Below are 15,366 nucleotides of genomic sequence, written 5' to 3'. Positions count from 1 at the left end.
GGATCTTATAAAGTTACTGAAGAAGACATCACATTTAAAAATGAGAAAAAAGTTCAAAAAGAGTTCAGAAAAATGCTGGCATTTTTCTCTTTCCATGTGCAACTAAATTTATAGTTCTAAAATGAACATTATACAGTTATTTAATCTGATGCTGGTAATGAGTGACATACAAAATCAACCATGCCCAAATGCTGTCTTGTAATTCTCTTTTGCTTAGGGAGTCATTTCAATTGGTGGCGCAGTGGTTAGAATGCAGTATTTCAGGCTAACTCTGCCCACAGCCACGAGTTCGATCCTAACAGGGTTCGGGTTGACTCAGGCTTTTATCATTCTGAGGTCTGTAAAATGAGGACTCAAATTGTTGGGGGCCAAATGCTGACATTATAAACAACTCAGATTTGGAGTGGTGTATAAATCTAAGTGCTATTGCAATTTTATTAGGCAAGTATCTTGCCTTTGACTCTCCCTTTTATCAGAAAGAAATGGAGAGGACATTGAGCTACTACACTGATTTCATGGAAATTTTTGAAGTTGGCTTTCAATTAACTTACATTGATGCAATTTTTAAGTACGTAACTTATGGAAGGCAACAGCTTGTAAGATTTTATTTATTTATTTAGTTGCATTTGTATACCGCCCTTTCCCTGAGGACTCAGGGCGGTTTACAGGGAATTAAAAAATCCAATATACAAAAGTTAAAACCATATTAAAAAATATTAAATTAACCCTGTACACAATTAAAACCCCAATTAAAAAATTTCTCCTCAGCCTGGGCCCGAGAGCTCAAAGAGCCAGGTCTTCAGGCCCCGGCGGAATGATCGGAGGTCGGGGGCAGTTCTCAGCTCCACCGGCAGCTGGTTCCAGAGGGCAGGCGCTCCCACTGAGAAGGCCCTATCCCTGGGTGTCGCCCGCCGGCAATCTCTCACCGGCGGAACCCTGAGCAGACCCTCCCTGTGGGAGCGCACTGGGCGAAGGGCGTTTGATGCCGGCAGCAGGTGTTCCCTCAAATAACCCGGACCCAGGCCATGTAGGGCTTTATAGGTAATAACCAGCACCTTGAATTTCACCCGGAGGGCAACCGGAAGCCAATGCAGCTCGCGGAGTAGAGGTGTTACATGTGCTACAAGATGTGCTACAATAGTTCCTTCAAAATCTTAGTTGAATGCTTCTGGCAGGAATGTTAGTGTTCCTTATAAACTGACATGTAGTGAAACTTCTAACTCTACAAGTAATGTAAATGTAGAAAAATAAGTCCTTGAATTTAGATTATGGGCTATCCTAGCTGCTACAGTGTGGATAGGCAATAAAAGTCCCTCAAGATACTTCTGTAGCCCTAAGTCTTCCTCAAACACTGCCTGACGTTTTGCAAGTTAATACTGAAATTAACTTAAAGTGGAAAAAACTGTTTGCATCTGATTTCAACCTTGCCCCAATCAACATGTGGCCACTGATACATTCTGCATGACTTTTTAAAAATCACCTGATCTCTTTAGTTTTCAACAGTACGATAGAAAAGTGGCTCCCATCTTACTGATTAGATTTAGATTCAATAAGGGCTTCCAAACTATACATGCTTCATTTCAATAGCATTGCCCATAGAAGCAGATCAGCAGATTTCAGTAATATAGAATGTACTTTCACAGGGATGTAAATCTTGAAATTTTTCAGGAAATAGTCAAGTCACGTGCACTTATTCAGAAGAACTAGTAGTTAAGTATTGCAACAAATGAGTCTTATGCAACAGCCATCACCCATCTCCCCTAGATAAATATGTGGTATCAGTAACAAATAATGTATTTGCTTTGCTTCTTTATCCATATGACTGAATGCAAAGATATACCCTTGTTTACGTAGGCTTATGGCACATAGGATGCTGTTGCCAATTAGCTGTTATAGGGGCACCGTGAAATCTAAATGGAATATAAGAGCAATTTAATTTCCTCTTGGGAATTGACTTTCTTTCTTAACAACATTGGTAGCTGTTGAAGCATGGAAATGCTGAAGATCAATAAACTACTGCTGTTTTGCAGTCTGGAAAATAATTACATTAAAGGCTGGAAGAGGAATTTTTCATTTGAGGCTGTTGTTTAATCCCCACGTTGCTCAAATAGTATATATCTTTAGAGGAATGAAAAGGCCATTGGAAAAATTCCTGGTCTTACTTTACTGGCTGCATCCAGAAGCACTAAATTCATGAGTGAAAGTCTCCAGAAATGTCATCTAACATCACTCTTTTTGAAAGCAGCCTGCTGTAAAATTGGATCCACAAAGGAAAATTACTTAGAGCCGAATTGCTGGTTGTTGTTTTGAAACCATCACTCTGCAATATAAACCACACAGTGATGTTTAAAATAAAATAACAAAAATTAGAGCATTAACTAACATGCAAAGTCAGCTCATCCTAGAACACTTGGGGTACCCGCACGAAGGAGTTCCAAAAAAATTCATAATGGAGGTCCCAAACATGTAATCAAAGCTCCACTTTTTCAAACAGATATTCAGATGTCCATAAAAAAGGCCAAGGCTTTGATTGCACAGTTGTGTCACCATCTTAACTTTTTTGATCTTCTTGTGGACATCTGTAACGCTACTGTAACGCTCTCTACATGGGACTTCCCTTGAAGACTACTCGGAGGCTCCAACTGGTACAGAATGCAGCCGCGAGAGTTGTCTTGGGAGTTTCCCGGTACTCCCATGTTACACCCTTGCTCCGTGAGCTGCATTGGTTACCAGTTGTCTTCCGGGTAAGGTTCAAGGTTTTGGTTATGATCTTTAAGTCCCTACATGGCATGGGTCCGCGATACCTCGAGGACCACCTGCTGCCGGCGTCGACTCCCCTCCGCCCTGTGCGCGCCCACAGAGAGGGCCTCCTCAGGGTGCCTCCTGTCAAGGAATGTCGACTGGTGGCCCCCAGGGGGAGGGCCTTCTCTGTGGGTGCTCCGGCTTTATGGAACCAACTGCCGGTAGAGCTCCGGATGGCATCAGACCTCCGATCCTTCCGTCGCGGGTTGAAGACCCATTTATTTGAACTAGCGGGTCTGGCCTGATGGGGGTACATGTTTTTTTTTATATAGGCTTGTTTTATTATTCTGGTTTTAACTTGGGCATTGATTTAATTGTCTTTTAATGTTTGTATTGTTATTTATATTTATGCCCTGTGAACCGCCCTGAGTCCCTTTGGGAGAAGGGCGGTATAAAAATCTCAATAAATTAAATTAAATTAAATTAAATCCCTGAACAGCACAGAGTATTTGCTTCTGCTGGATGGCTCTCCACATCATGGCAGGATTCAACGTTATGTGCTTCATTTTGACTTAGTATGGTTTCTCCAACAGGATTAGTGGCTTACCATTGTTTGTGAACTCAGCCACTTTGGTTTATTCAACACATGGATGCAGTTTTGGTCACCACTATGTAAAAAAGATGTTGAGACTCTAGAACAGAAATGTCAAACTCGTGACGTCAAGTGATGTCATGTGACAGTTTGACACCCCTGCTCTAGAAAGAGTGTGGAGAAGAGCAACAAAGATGATTAGGGGACTGGAGGCTAAAGGAATGGTTGCAGGAATTGGGTATGTGTCGTTTAATGAAGAGAAGGACCAGGGGTGACATAATAGCAGTGTTCCAATATGTCAGGGGTTCCAATATGTTCCAATATGCCACAAAGAAGGGTAAGTCAAGCTATTCTATTCTGAAGGCAGGACAAGAAGCAACGGATGGAAACTAATCAAGGAGAGAAGCAACCTAGAACTAAGGAGAAATTTCCTGACAGTCAGAACAATTAATCAGTTGAACAACCTTCCTCCAGAAGCTATGAATGCTCCAAAACTAGAAGATTTTAAGAAGAGATTGGAAAGCCATTTGTCTAAAATGGTATAGGGTCTCCTGCCCAAGCAGGGGGTTGGACTAGTTGACCTCCAAGGTCCCTTCCAACTTTATTATGATTATGATTATGATGATGATGATGATCATCATCATCATCATCAAACACGAAGATTTTCAGTATTCTACAATTTAGCAATGAACTATGGTGCTGGAGAAGACTCCTGCGAGTCCCTTGGACTGCAAGGTGATCAAACCGGTCAGTCCTAGAGGAGATCAACCCTGACTGCTCTTTAGAAGGACAGATCCTGAAGCTAAAACTCAAATACTTTGGCCACCTAATGAGAAGGAAGGACTCACTGGAGAAGCGCCTAATGCTGGGAAAGATTGAGGGCAATAGAAAAAGGGGACGACAGAGAATGAGGTGGCTGGATGGAGTCACTGAAGCAGTAGGTGTGAGCTTAAATGGACTTCAGAAGATGGTAGAGGACAGGAAGGCCTGGAGGAACATTGTCCATGGGGTCACGATGGGTCAGACACGACTTCGCAACTAACAACAACAACAATTTAGCAAAAGATGTGGTTTTAAATGAAATGTGTTTGAGTATTAGTAGCTCAAGGTGGTAGTTGGGCTGTTGGTTTTATTTCTGAGCTTGGCAAGTGGTTATAAATTTCACAACAGCTAAAAAAAACATCTTGAGTGAAACTGTTTTTCTTGCATAGAATCAAGAAGGAAAAACCCTGCAAACAGCGAAGAGAAACTAAAGAACAAACTCTGGTGAATGATGAGACGTTGAGAGAGACTACTCACTCAAATGATTCCTCCTTTCTTCTGATCTTGTCTCCTTCCTTCTCATTCTGGTGTAAAGTTTTGGCCAAGAAGGCCCCTGGCTAAGGGACAGGTATGCAAGGAAAGGAAGAGCAAGGGCGAAGCTGGCTTTTCTCCTCTCTCTCAGGTTGCTGAATGCCATATTTCTTTGACTTCCATCTAAAGCAGAAGCATTCATCCTTCTGTTTAATGTGCCATTGACTTTGGTGGGGGGGGGAAGTAAATTATGCCAGCATAATAGGTAGAGAGAAATTGTGTGTTTCTATGCATGAAGTCTCAAGTAAAACATATTGTCCTTTATAGACTCTTAAACAGACCTTAGCTCAGGCCGCTTCTTAAGTATAGCTATAGCATTTAGACTTATATGCTGCTTCACAGTGCTTTACATCCCTCTCTAATGGGTTTACAGAGTCAGCATATTGCCCCCAACAATCTGGGTCCTCATTTTACCGACCTCGGAAGGATGGAAGGCTGAGTCAACCTTGAGCCAGTCAGGATTGAAGGAATTGAACTCCTGACAGTGTGAGAAGAGTTTGCCTGTAAAACTGCATTCTAACCTCTGCGCCACCACGGCTCTTAAATAACATGGCCTAGATCAGGGTGCAGATGATACCACTCTAATGGCAGAAAGTGAAGAGGAACTAAAGAGCCTCTTGTTGCGAGTGAAGAAGGAGAGTGCAAAACTTGGGTTGAAACTAAACATTAAGAAAACCAAGATTATGGCATCTGGCCCCCTCAATTCCTGGCAAATAGATGGGGAAGAAATGGAGGTAGTGACAGATTTTATTTTCCTGGGCTCCAAGATCACTGCAGATGGGGACTGTAGCCAAGAAATTAAAAGATGCTTGCTCCTTGGGAGGAAAGCCATGGCAAATCTAGACAGCACACTAAAAAGAAGAGACATCACCCTGTCAACAAAAGTGCGTATAGTCAAGGCTATGGTCTTCCCAGTTGCAATGTTTGGCAGTGAAAGCTGGACCATAAGAAAGGCTGAGCGCCAAAGAATTGAGGCCTTTGAACTATGGTGCTGGAGAAGACTCCTGCGAGTCCCTTGGAATGCAAGGCGATCAAACTGGTCAGTCCTAGAGGAGATCAACCCTGACTGCTCTTTAGAAGGCCAGATCCTGAAGCTAAAACTCAAATACTTTGGCCACCTAATGAGAAGGAAGGACTCACTGGAGAAGAGCCTAATGCTGGGTAAGATTGAGGGCAAGAGAAGAAGGGGATGACAGAGAATGAGGTGGCTGGATGGAGTCACTGAAGCAGTGGGCGTGAGTTTAAATGGACTCCAGAAGATGGTAGAGGACAGGAAGGCCTGGAGGAACATTGTCTATAGGGTCGCGATAGGTCGGACACGACTTCACAACTAACAACAACAGATCAGGGTAGGCAACCTTGGCTCTTTTATGACATGGCTGGCTGGCTCAGGAATTCTGGGAGTTGAAGTCCACAAGTCATAAAAGAGCCAGGGTTGCCTACCCCTGGCCTAGATACTTTATTTAATATATGGATTTCAGTTGCTGAAACCTCTCTGAGAAGAAGACAAAGCCTTGCTGGGTTGTGACCTAGTGCATTGCTCCATGAAAAAGCACGGCAGGAGTCAACGGGCCTTGTTTTTTATAGAGTGGAGGAAGGACAAGGAAAAGAAAAGCTGGATTGTGTTATGTGGCATTTGTTCTTGTTACAAGGGTGTACATCAGCTGATGAAAGTGGACTTTGATCTATGGAAAGGGCATTCAAATTATCAGTGGTTATCTTGTAGTGACTGAGAAATATTGATTTAATTACCTGGTGTTTCCCCAAGCTGCCAGGTTTTATTTCTAGAGGCCTAAATGTTCTTGGTTTTTAATCCAGCATAAAGAAAGTTAGTACTGTGCTCTGAGGAGGCCCAGATTTTGCCCCATCGAGTCAATTTTTTTTATTAAAAAAAAGAGAGAGATGACTTGAGCAAAAAATCGACGATGCTTTCCAATCTAATTTATATAACTCGTTTCATGGAGCAGTTACCTAAGGATGTCATTATACCCTGTTGGTCTTCCAGAGGGCCATAAATACCTCTCTGTTCTCCTAAAGCCTTGTGGTATGGTGCCTCCAGGCTCCTTCTCTGGATATGAGATGGTAGGAGGGTTGGGAGTGGATAGTGGGCTTTGTAGTCTTATAGCGTCTGGTATATTGTGAGCCAGTCAGAGTTACTTGAAGTCACCATCGTATCAAATCAATAATAAAACACATTACAAAAATACTTGATCAAGTGACCGTCTCTTGAAAAATATTATTTAATTTTCTTGGAGAGTATCTGTAACTACAGTAGTGGGCAAAATTGTGGGAACCTTTTGGGAAAAGTGTACAGTAGAATTGCCACCTTTGGTTACGTTTCCACCATTTTTTCCTTATGATTTCTTGATAATGGTAGCCTTGTTCACTTAATAATGCTATTTTACATCGTTTTCTGGGCAACCAGTCAACTCTTTGCCCCATTACTTTAATTTTCTTACGTTTTACAAGCTCGCTAAAGGAAAGAGCACAAAAAACCCCCAACCAACTTGACAGCGATCACATAACACACTGACAAATGTCCTCTCCTCAGCTTCAATACGTGACATCAATAACTGAATCCTACTGTGATCTGATTGGCTCATTGCCAAAACAAGATGACACCTGATTGGCTCTCTAAACACTCATGCTCATTGGCTACTATCAGATGAAGGAAAGCTACCTGATATCAACCTAAACAAATTGTGCTTCCCTTTTCTGGTTATTTGGCCATAACTTTTCATAGAATAAAGTATGGATAATTGAACAAACTTTGTTGCATTACGTTCTTGATTAAATTATCTTTCCATTGATATATAATTTTATGGTACTACTAAAAAATTAGTGTTACCTTACTCTGTACACCGCCCCGAGTCCCTCGGGAGAAGGGCGGTTTATAAAAACAAATAATAAATAAATAAATAAATAAATCAAACCTCAAAAATACACTTTTCCCCAAATGTTTCCACAATTTTGGCCACTACTGTAGAGGCCAATGGTTTTAACTGGAACCGTATGTTTAAAGGATACTTTAGGAAATTAATTTAATTTTTTTTCTCTAAATGTCCATCAGCTATGGTCTTTGGTCAGGAATGGTTTCAAAGATGTAGGAGTGAGTAATATATATGTTTGCTGGCTCTTTGGATATCTAATAAGGCTGGGTAAATAATACAAATCTCTTCATTAAGACATTGATATGTTCTTACATTGAGTAAGAACATATCAAATGTTAAGGATTTGTATTTGATGAGGCTAATATTTGTTTCTTGTTACTCATAGTTAAACATACACACAATCCATGTTAGGATAAGTTCTCTGTCAAAGAAAGTCCTCCAAAGATTTGAACTGGAATTTTATATGATTTGTATTTTTTAGACCAATATAAACCACAAATGCTGTAACCAGTGATGGGATTCAAATATGTGAACAATCGGTTCTCTGTGTGGATGCCACTTCCGGATGTCCATTCTGGGCCTGGGCAACAAAAAATTAGCTACCAGTTCTACTGAACTGGTACAAACTGGCTGAATCTCACCACTGGCTATAACATCTAAAAATATTTTTTGGAGATAACAGAAATATTTTCACAATTACAAAGAAACTGTCTTCAAAATATTCAGACATCTTAAAATAGAGTAAGTCAGTTGGGATAAATTGTAGGTTAAATGCAACCAAGAAAGGTAAAAAAAAACACCAGTGAAGTCAGCTAAAATATGAGACAAAAATGTGTATTTATGATAAAAGATCAGGATTGGAACCGATATAGATGGAATAAAGAACAGAGAAATGAAAATATCAATCTGTGGCCAAGGAGCATGAAACCAAATAATAAATCCTACCTCCAAGTGACAAAAATAAATGAAATCTTTGGAAACCTGATCAGCAAACCTGGCTGGAGGTGCTGTGTGTCCAATTGCATAGCCTGTGACCATTTCATAGATTTATGAGTGGAATCAGTAGAAAACAGAAAGATCTACAGGTATAGAAGGCAATTCAGTATCACATTCCCATTTCAGCATAAAATATTGTCAATCCCTGCAAGATGAATATAATACGTTTTCAACTCATATAGAACAAAAAAAATGGCAATACTTACTCAATTCAGTTTGGGATGCATTCGTTCACCCACAAAACCTCCCCAAACTCTGCTAGACATATTTGTCATAATAGTTTGTGTGTGTTCCAGGTAGAATTCCCATTTGCATAAAATATTTCACTGAATGCCACTGAATCTAGTAATATGGATTTTATACTAAAATATTCTTAGGCAAGGAATGCTAGGTGGAAGTGTGCATAGTCAAATGTCCCAGGATTAACATTTCAGCATTCAGCACAATCGTAAATGTTATTTCTTTAAAAGGTTGTGAGTAATGAAAATCCACCTGAAATATGGGAATTGAGAAGCTGTATATTATAGTGGCTAATGTGTTGGACTTGAACTCAGGCGAAATCCCCACTCAACCGCTGAGTGATTTTGGTCAGTCACGCTGCCTCAGCCCAAATCCTCGACACAGAGTTGTTGGAGTGGAGATCAAATAAAATCAGATCAAATGTGTACCCTAGGTGGGATGTATATGTTTGCAATATGATTAATTTATAAACAGCTATGCATTAAAAAAAGCTTCCGCCTTTATTGTTTGGTTAAAATTGCTTTGACAATCATGAACTTCAATAGTTTTACTTGTTTTTATTTTTTATTTTTATTTTAATCCCATTTATATCCCGCCCTTCTCCGAAGACTCAGGGCGGCTTACAATTTAAGCACAAACCAATGTGCTTAGCAATAGCCTTTATTCTATGTATATGCCTGCTTATTAGGGCTTTCGCCCCCCCAAGCAGCTTTTTTACAAAGTCAGTTTATTGCCCCCAACAATCTGGGTCCTCATTTTACCTACCTCGGAAGGATGGAAGGCTGAGTCAACCTTGAGCCTGGTGGGACTCGAACCTGCACTAATTGCAGGCAGCTGGTGTTACTTAAGGAGGCATTAGCCCACTGCTCCACCAAGGCTCTGTTGGGGTATTGTTCACCAGCCATAGTCAACTGGATTGAGATGGGTGACTATAGAAATCAAATCAAATAGATAGATAGATAGATAGATAGATAGATAGATAGATAGATAGATAGATAGATAGATAAGTCTAATATGTTATTTATGTGGTTCTAAATATTTGTTTTCTTTTCATTATTATTATTTCCCCCGCAGATAAGTAAACAGCAATTGCAGATTGTCAAGGATCGCTTTCAAGCCTTTCTCAATGGAGAAACTCAGATTGTTGCTGATGAAGCCTTTATGAATGCTGTCCAGAGTTATTATGAGGTAAGAACATGAGCCTTAGAAGTTTGCAGAGCAATCTATTAGTATTTCGTAGCCCTGAACTACTCTAAGGTAAAATATACATCCTTCAATTCTTTCAGTGCAACCTAATTTAGGCCTAAATCTTCACAGACTGTGGTCTAAGAGAACATCATCATCCAGTTGCCTGGATCTTCACTAGAAATTGAAGGTAGAAAGCTGACCTAAACATGATCTGACTGTTGATTCATCTGGACTAATACATTATCTCTAATGAGTGTTATCATGGGCTGCCCAGTCTGTTTTAAACCCTATTTGGAGATGCTTGGAATTGAACCTGGGATATTTTGCATGCACATTCTAGAGTCAACCAATAGGTTCTGATTATAGGTATTCCTCGACTTACGACCACAAAAGTGAGACAGATGTTCAGTGACTTTTGTTCCCTTTTATGACCTTTGTTGCCAGAGTTGTTAAGTAAGTCACTCCAGTTGTTAGGGGAATGATACAATTGTTAAGTGAATCTGACTTCTCATTGACTTTGCTTGCCAGAATGTTTCAAAAAGTTATCACATGATCACGGGACACTGCAGTCGTCATAAATATGAGTCAGTCGCCAAGTGCCTGAATTTTGATTATGTCATCATGGGGATATGGCAAGGGTGATAAGTGTGAAAAACAGCCATAAGTCACTTTTTTCCAGTACCGTTCAGTAACTCTGAACAGTCACTAAACGAACTGTTGTAACAGTAATTGTTCTACCACCTCTACTGTTATTATCTCTGGCATGAATTATATAAACATCTTTAATGGGAAAATGGCATAATTCACATGGCAGCTTATGATATAAGTTCTTTCCTATGTTATTACAGGACCGGGTATGAGTCTAGAAGTCAGAACACCTCTCCCCACACCTCACACCTCTAAGCAAATTAGCATAATCATTCTCACGAATGGGATCTAGGTTTCCTAAAGCAAAAGGTAGTACCCAGAACAAAAAGAATTTTCAGTTATGTGACTGTATTCATGGAATTCCTTCTCAATGGAATCTTAGCCGTGTCGGAAAAAGAAGCACCAGTTCCTCTAAGCCAGACATGTCAAACACAAGGCCCGGGGGCCAGATCTGGCCCGCGAAATGGTTTCATGTGGCCCGCGAAGCCATCCTGGAAAAAGTGAGGGAATGACCCCCACTGCCTTGGCCCAGAGACCCACCTTCTGCCAGAGACCCTCAGATCTGTCCCACTCCTGCCCAGGCCCCCATAGGCACCCTTGATGTGAATGATGTAGAGCTGGCCATGCCCACCCAGTAGGCCATACACACTCTAGCCACGCCCACCCAGTAGGCCACGCCCACCCTGGCCATACCCACCTGGCCCCTTGAGGGCAACCTCAATGCTGATGCAGCCCTCAATGAAATAGAGTTTGACACCCCTGCTCTAAGCTTTTTAAAAGGTTTCATGAATGTAACTATTTTTATAAGAAAGTCTCCATCTACATTTTGTTTTACTACAAGCACAGTTAATTGAGAGTGGATTGAGCCCAGTGTTTGACAAGGCCTGAAATTCTAGCCTTTTAAGGAATAGGATTGTTCCTTAAGAATGTAAAAAAGAAAAGTAAAAAGAATCATTGTGAATGCCTCTATGGGAGGCTTTGGAGATTTTTCCTTTTGAGAAATTCATGGTGGGCTAAATGCTAGCTGCAAAGTAAGTCTGGCTACTGTTCAGACTTCTCTCTCAAAATAATCATGGAGTGGTTTGAGAATTGCATTTGGGTTTTTTTGAACATTTGAAGATGGCCAAGGGATTTCTTCCAGTTTTTTTCATTGGCATTTTAAAAGGCTGACATTTTTAAAAGAGTGCCAAACTGTTTTTTTTTTTTAAAAAAAAAAAGATTACTTCTCTTCTCTGGAACTTTAAAAAGTTTCTTTTTTTTAAAAAAAAAGGGAGAATGCATCCCTTAGACATCTTATTTATTTTTAAAAGTAAGTACAATTCCTGTCCATTTCATCTGCTTTTCCGATATTTTGTTTGCTGCCACTGCCTCCTCCTTTCATTATCCCTACAAAAACGTGTCAGAGTAAAAAAAAAAACCTGCTAAATGCACAAGGCAATGAAGCACATTTTTGAGAATTAAGACCCTCTCCGCTCCCTCTCCCTCTCTCTCCCTCCCCCTCTCCCCTCTCCCCTCTTCCATCTTTCCTCTCTCCAGTCTTTTCTCTCCGCTTTCCTTGTCTCCTCTGAATGAGAAAAATCTGGCATCAGAGCTTCATGACGTTGGTTCTCCTAGAAATTTATCAGATAATGGGGAAATAATAATAATAATAATAATAATAATAATAATAATAATAATAATAAGAAGAAGAAGAAGAAGAAGAAGAAGAAGAAGAAGAAGAAGAAGAAGAAGAAGAAGAAGAAGAAGAAGAAGTTGGAAGGGACTTTGGAGGTCATCTAGTCCAACCCCCTGCTCAGGCAGGAAACCCTATACCATTTCAGACAAATGGCTGTCCAGTCTCTTCTTAAAAACTTCCAGTGTTGGAGCATTCACCACTTCTGGAGGCAGGTTGTTCCACTGGTTAATTGTTCTAACTGTCAGGAAGTTTCTCCTTAGTTCTAGGTTGCTTCTCTCCTTGACTAATTTCCATCCGTTGCTTCTTGTCCTGCTTTCAGGTGCTTTGGAGGATAGCTTGACTCCCTCTTCTTTGTTATTGACATCTAAAATAAATGCATATAATGAGTTCGATAGGCTCTCAAAGCTGGAAGGGCTTATGATCAATATTGTCACACCATATTATAAAGCAGGTAACCTTTTGATCAGTAACTAGACAGACCATCCAAACCTTAGTAGAAATCCTGCTTTGCACATCATTGATCTCAAGTAAAAAGATCAAGATGCAGGTGCCATAAAAAAAGCATTTCCTGGAGTTGATGTAGTAATATGACCTGGTACTTTTGTTTCTTTCTCACCAATAACCAGATTGACCCAGATTCAGTACACATAAAATACTGGAAACTTGGACAGCCGGTTTGTTTTTTTTATACATCCTTTCAGTAACTGATGGGAGACTTTTACTTTACAAAAACAAAGTTTACAAGTAAAAAAAAGACCCTGAAGGATTCAAAAATTATAAATGCCTTCAACTAGTTCAGAAATTTATCTTAATAAAAAAGATTTTAACAAGAGTCACATGTTGAGATGGGCAGCTATACAAATTGAATAAACACATAAACAAACCTTTCTAATTTATCTTTTTCTATGCTATATTCCTCAAAGCCCATTTTCATTATACCAGGGGTAGGCAACCTCGGCTCTTTTATGACTCATGGACTTCAACTCCCAGAATTCCTGAGCCAGCTGGCTCAGGAATTCTGGGAGTTGAAGTCCATGAGTCATAAAAGAGCCGAGGTTGCCTACCCCTGCATTATACTGTATTCTTATATCTTACTCTTCTATATCTCTGATGTAGCTGTTTATAGCTAACTTCTATATTTTAGTTAACTCAATCCCCGTATCTCTCTTATCACTTTCCATCCTGTTATGCTGGTTTTGCTACTTTGCTCTCTCCCACCTTTTTTCAAGGCTCTGTTTTCTATTTCTCCTCTGCCAAAGTGTTTACTTTTCTTCACTTCTTCATTCTTCTCTTCTTCCAAATCTTGGCTTCATCTAAAGGAAAAAACTTCCCTCATGCCAGGTTTGAAGGGAGGAAATAAATGTCCGGCCCTCCCCAGTATTCTCAGTTGTCGCCTCTTTTTTTTTTTTTTTTTTTTTACAAATTTTAGTGATTTTCTGATATTACATTTACATATTTGAAAAGCAACGTGGTGGCTGGGTAGTAGTAACTCAATTACATACAGATATAATTAGTACAGATTTCAAATTGCTACCATAAACATTTTCTCTCTTTTTCCCTTCATATATACTGTCTGTTTATAGATTTAAAGACAAGTTTCATCCTATCATATAGAAAATCACTTTCTTACATATATCCATAGTTTTTAGTTTACACATAGTCTAATTGTTTTAACATACAATCTTTTAGACAATCAATGACCTAATAGATTTTCCGATTTCAATTTCCACTAACATTTAGATTTAACGTTTGATATTTATCATTCCCAAGATTTTTAATATACTTTCAATTCATCTATCACCATTCCTCACAAAATCTAATATTCAAAATACACATCCCGTTTACTTAACTTCTCACCCTCTATGTCAACAAATTAAGGATACAATATGATAGCCTTCCTTTTTGCTAATTTTCAATTGTTTTTTTAAGTAGTAATCAAAATTTCTTTTTATTTCAGTATTTAATACTTCCTGTCTTCCTCTTTGTATCTGCTATCTCTTGCTTAAACTGATAATTTTCATTTTTAACATTCCATAGAGACCTATTTATTACTTTCAACAATAGGTTTTTAGCTTGTCAACATTGTTCAACTTTGCATAACCTTTATGCACAAATCAATATTCAAATTAGCTATTAATATTTATACTGCTAAATTTTAATGACCATTTTTTTTCTTTATCTCAGTTCATAACAATGTCTTGTGTTCAACATACACATCTTATTTATTTAAGTATATTCTGTTTCAAATTTCAATAAGATGGTCGAAACTCCATTCTTCTTGAGTCTTATTCTGGCTTTTTTTCTTTGCCAAATCATCTTCCATGTCCTTGTTTTTGGGTCATCGAACCAATCTCCTTGTAATATGTATATTAATTGATATTGGCAAAACCATCCGATCACCATTTTTTGAGAGGACTTGTAGGTCTAGTGGGTCATGTCTTTATTCTTCCATATTAACGTAGTTGTTATGAATTGTTTATCTTCTCATCCAACTGTTCTTTTTCTAGATCCTCTAGTTCTTTCTGAGTTGTATAAAAAACCTTTTCCTTTTTCTAAGTTGTCAATGTCTTTTCTGGATTTTCAAATATCAATATTTGTTTAATAGTAGATTCTTCTGTGATTGTACTTGAACGTTTCATTTTTTCTATTGTATTTTGTATAGATGATTCTTTAGTTGTAGTCAAAGTTTGGGCTTTCATATCTGGGCTGTCTTCTTGTTCCTTCACATAGCCTCTTAGTATTTCATTGGTTGTGGTAAGAATTTGGATTAGTGTTTTTAACATTGCGAGAGTTTGTTGATCTTCATTCATAAATAATTTTTTTTCCTGGTCTTCTTCCATATTGGTATTTTAAGCTAAAGCCTTTACACTTAGAAAATCCAAAAGAGAGATATTTTTTTTTAGGTCGGGAACACAAAGCCTTTCACAGCTGTTGTTTCAAAGTTCTCAAGGTTGTGTATCTTATCTATTTCCCTGGGCAGTCAGCCAGGCCCCTTTTAAAGTTTCCCTTTAAGTCCCAAAGATGTCTTAATCTTTTCAGTT

General features: G+C 39.1%; 1 protein-coding gene across 6 annotated transcripts in view; it reads left to right on the top strand.

The window, feature by feature from the left end:
* CADPS (calcium dependent secretion activator) overlaps positions 1-15,366 on the top strand; it is a gene marked incomplete at both ends in the record, with an annotated part of 451,723 nt that overhangs the window by 80,796 nt on the left and 355,561 nt on the right. For all 6 annotated transcript variants that reach the window (XM_083355958.1, XM_083355955.1, XM_083355956.1 and 3 more), the window contains one exon: positions 9,889-10,002. In XM_083355958.1, coding sequence (XP_083212084.1) covers positions 9,889-10,002 — 114 coding nt within the window. The remainder of the gene's footprint in view (positions 1-9,888; positions 10,003-15,366) is intronic.

This window comes from Vipera ursinii (assembly GCF_947247035.1).
Source record: "Vipera ursinii genome assembly, chromosome: 2".
Classification (NCBI taxonomy): Eukaryota; Metazoa; Chordata; class Lepidosauria; order Squamata; family Viperidae; genus Vipera; species Vipera ursinii.
This window is presented reverse-complemented; position numbering and strand designations above follow the sequence as displayed.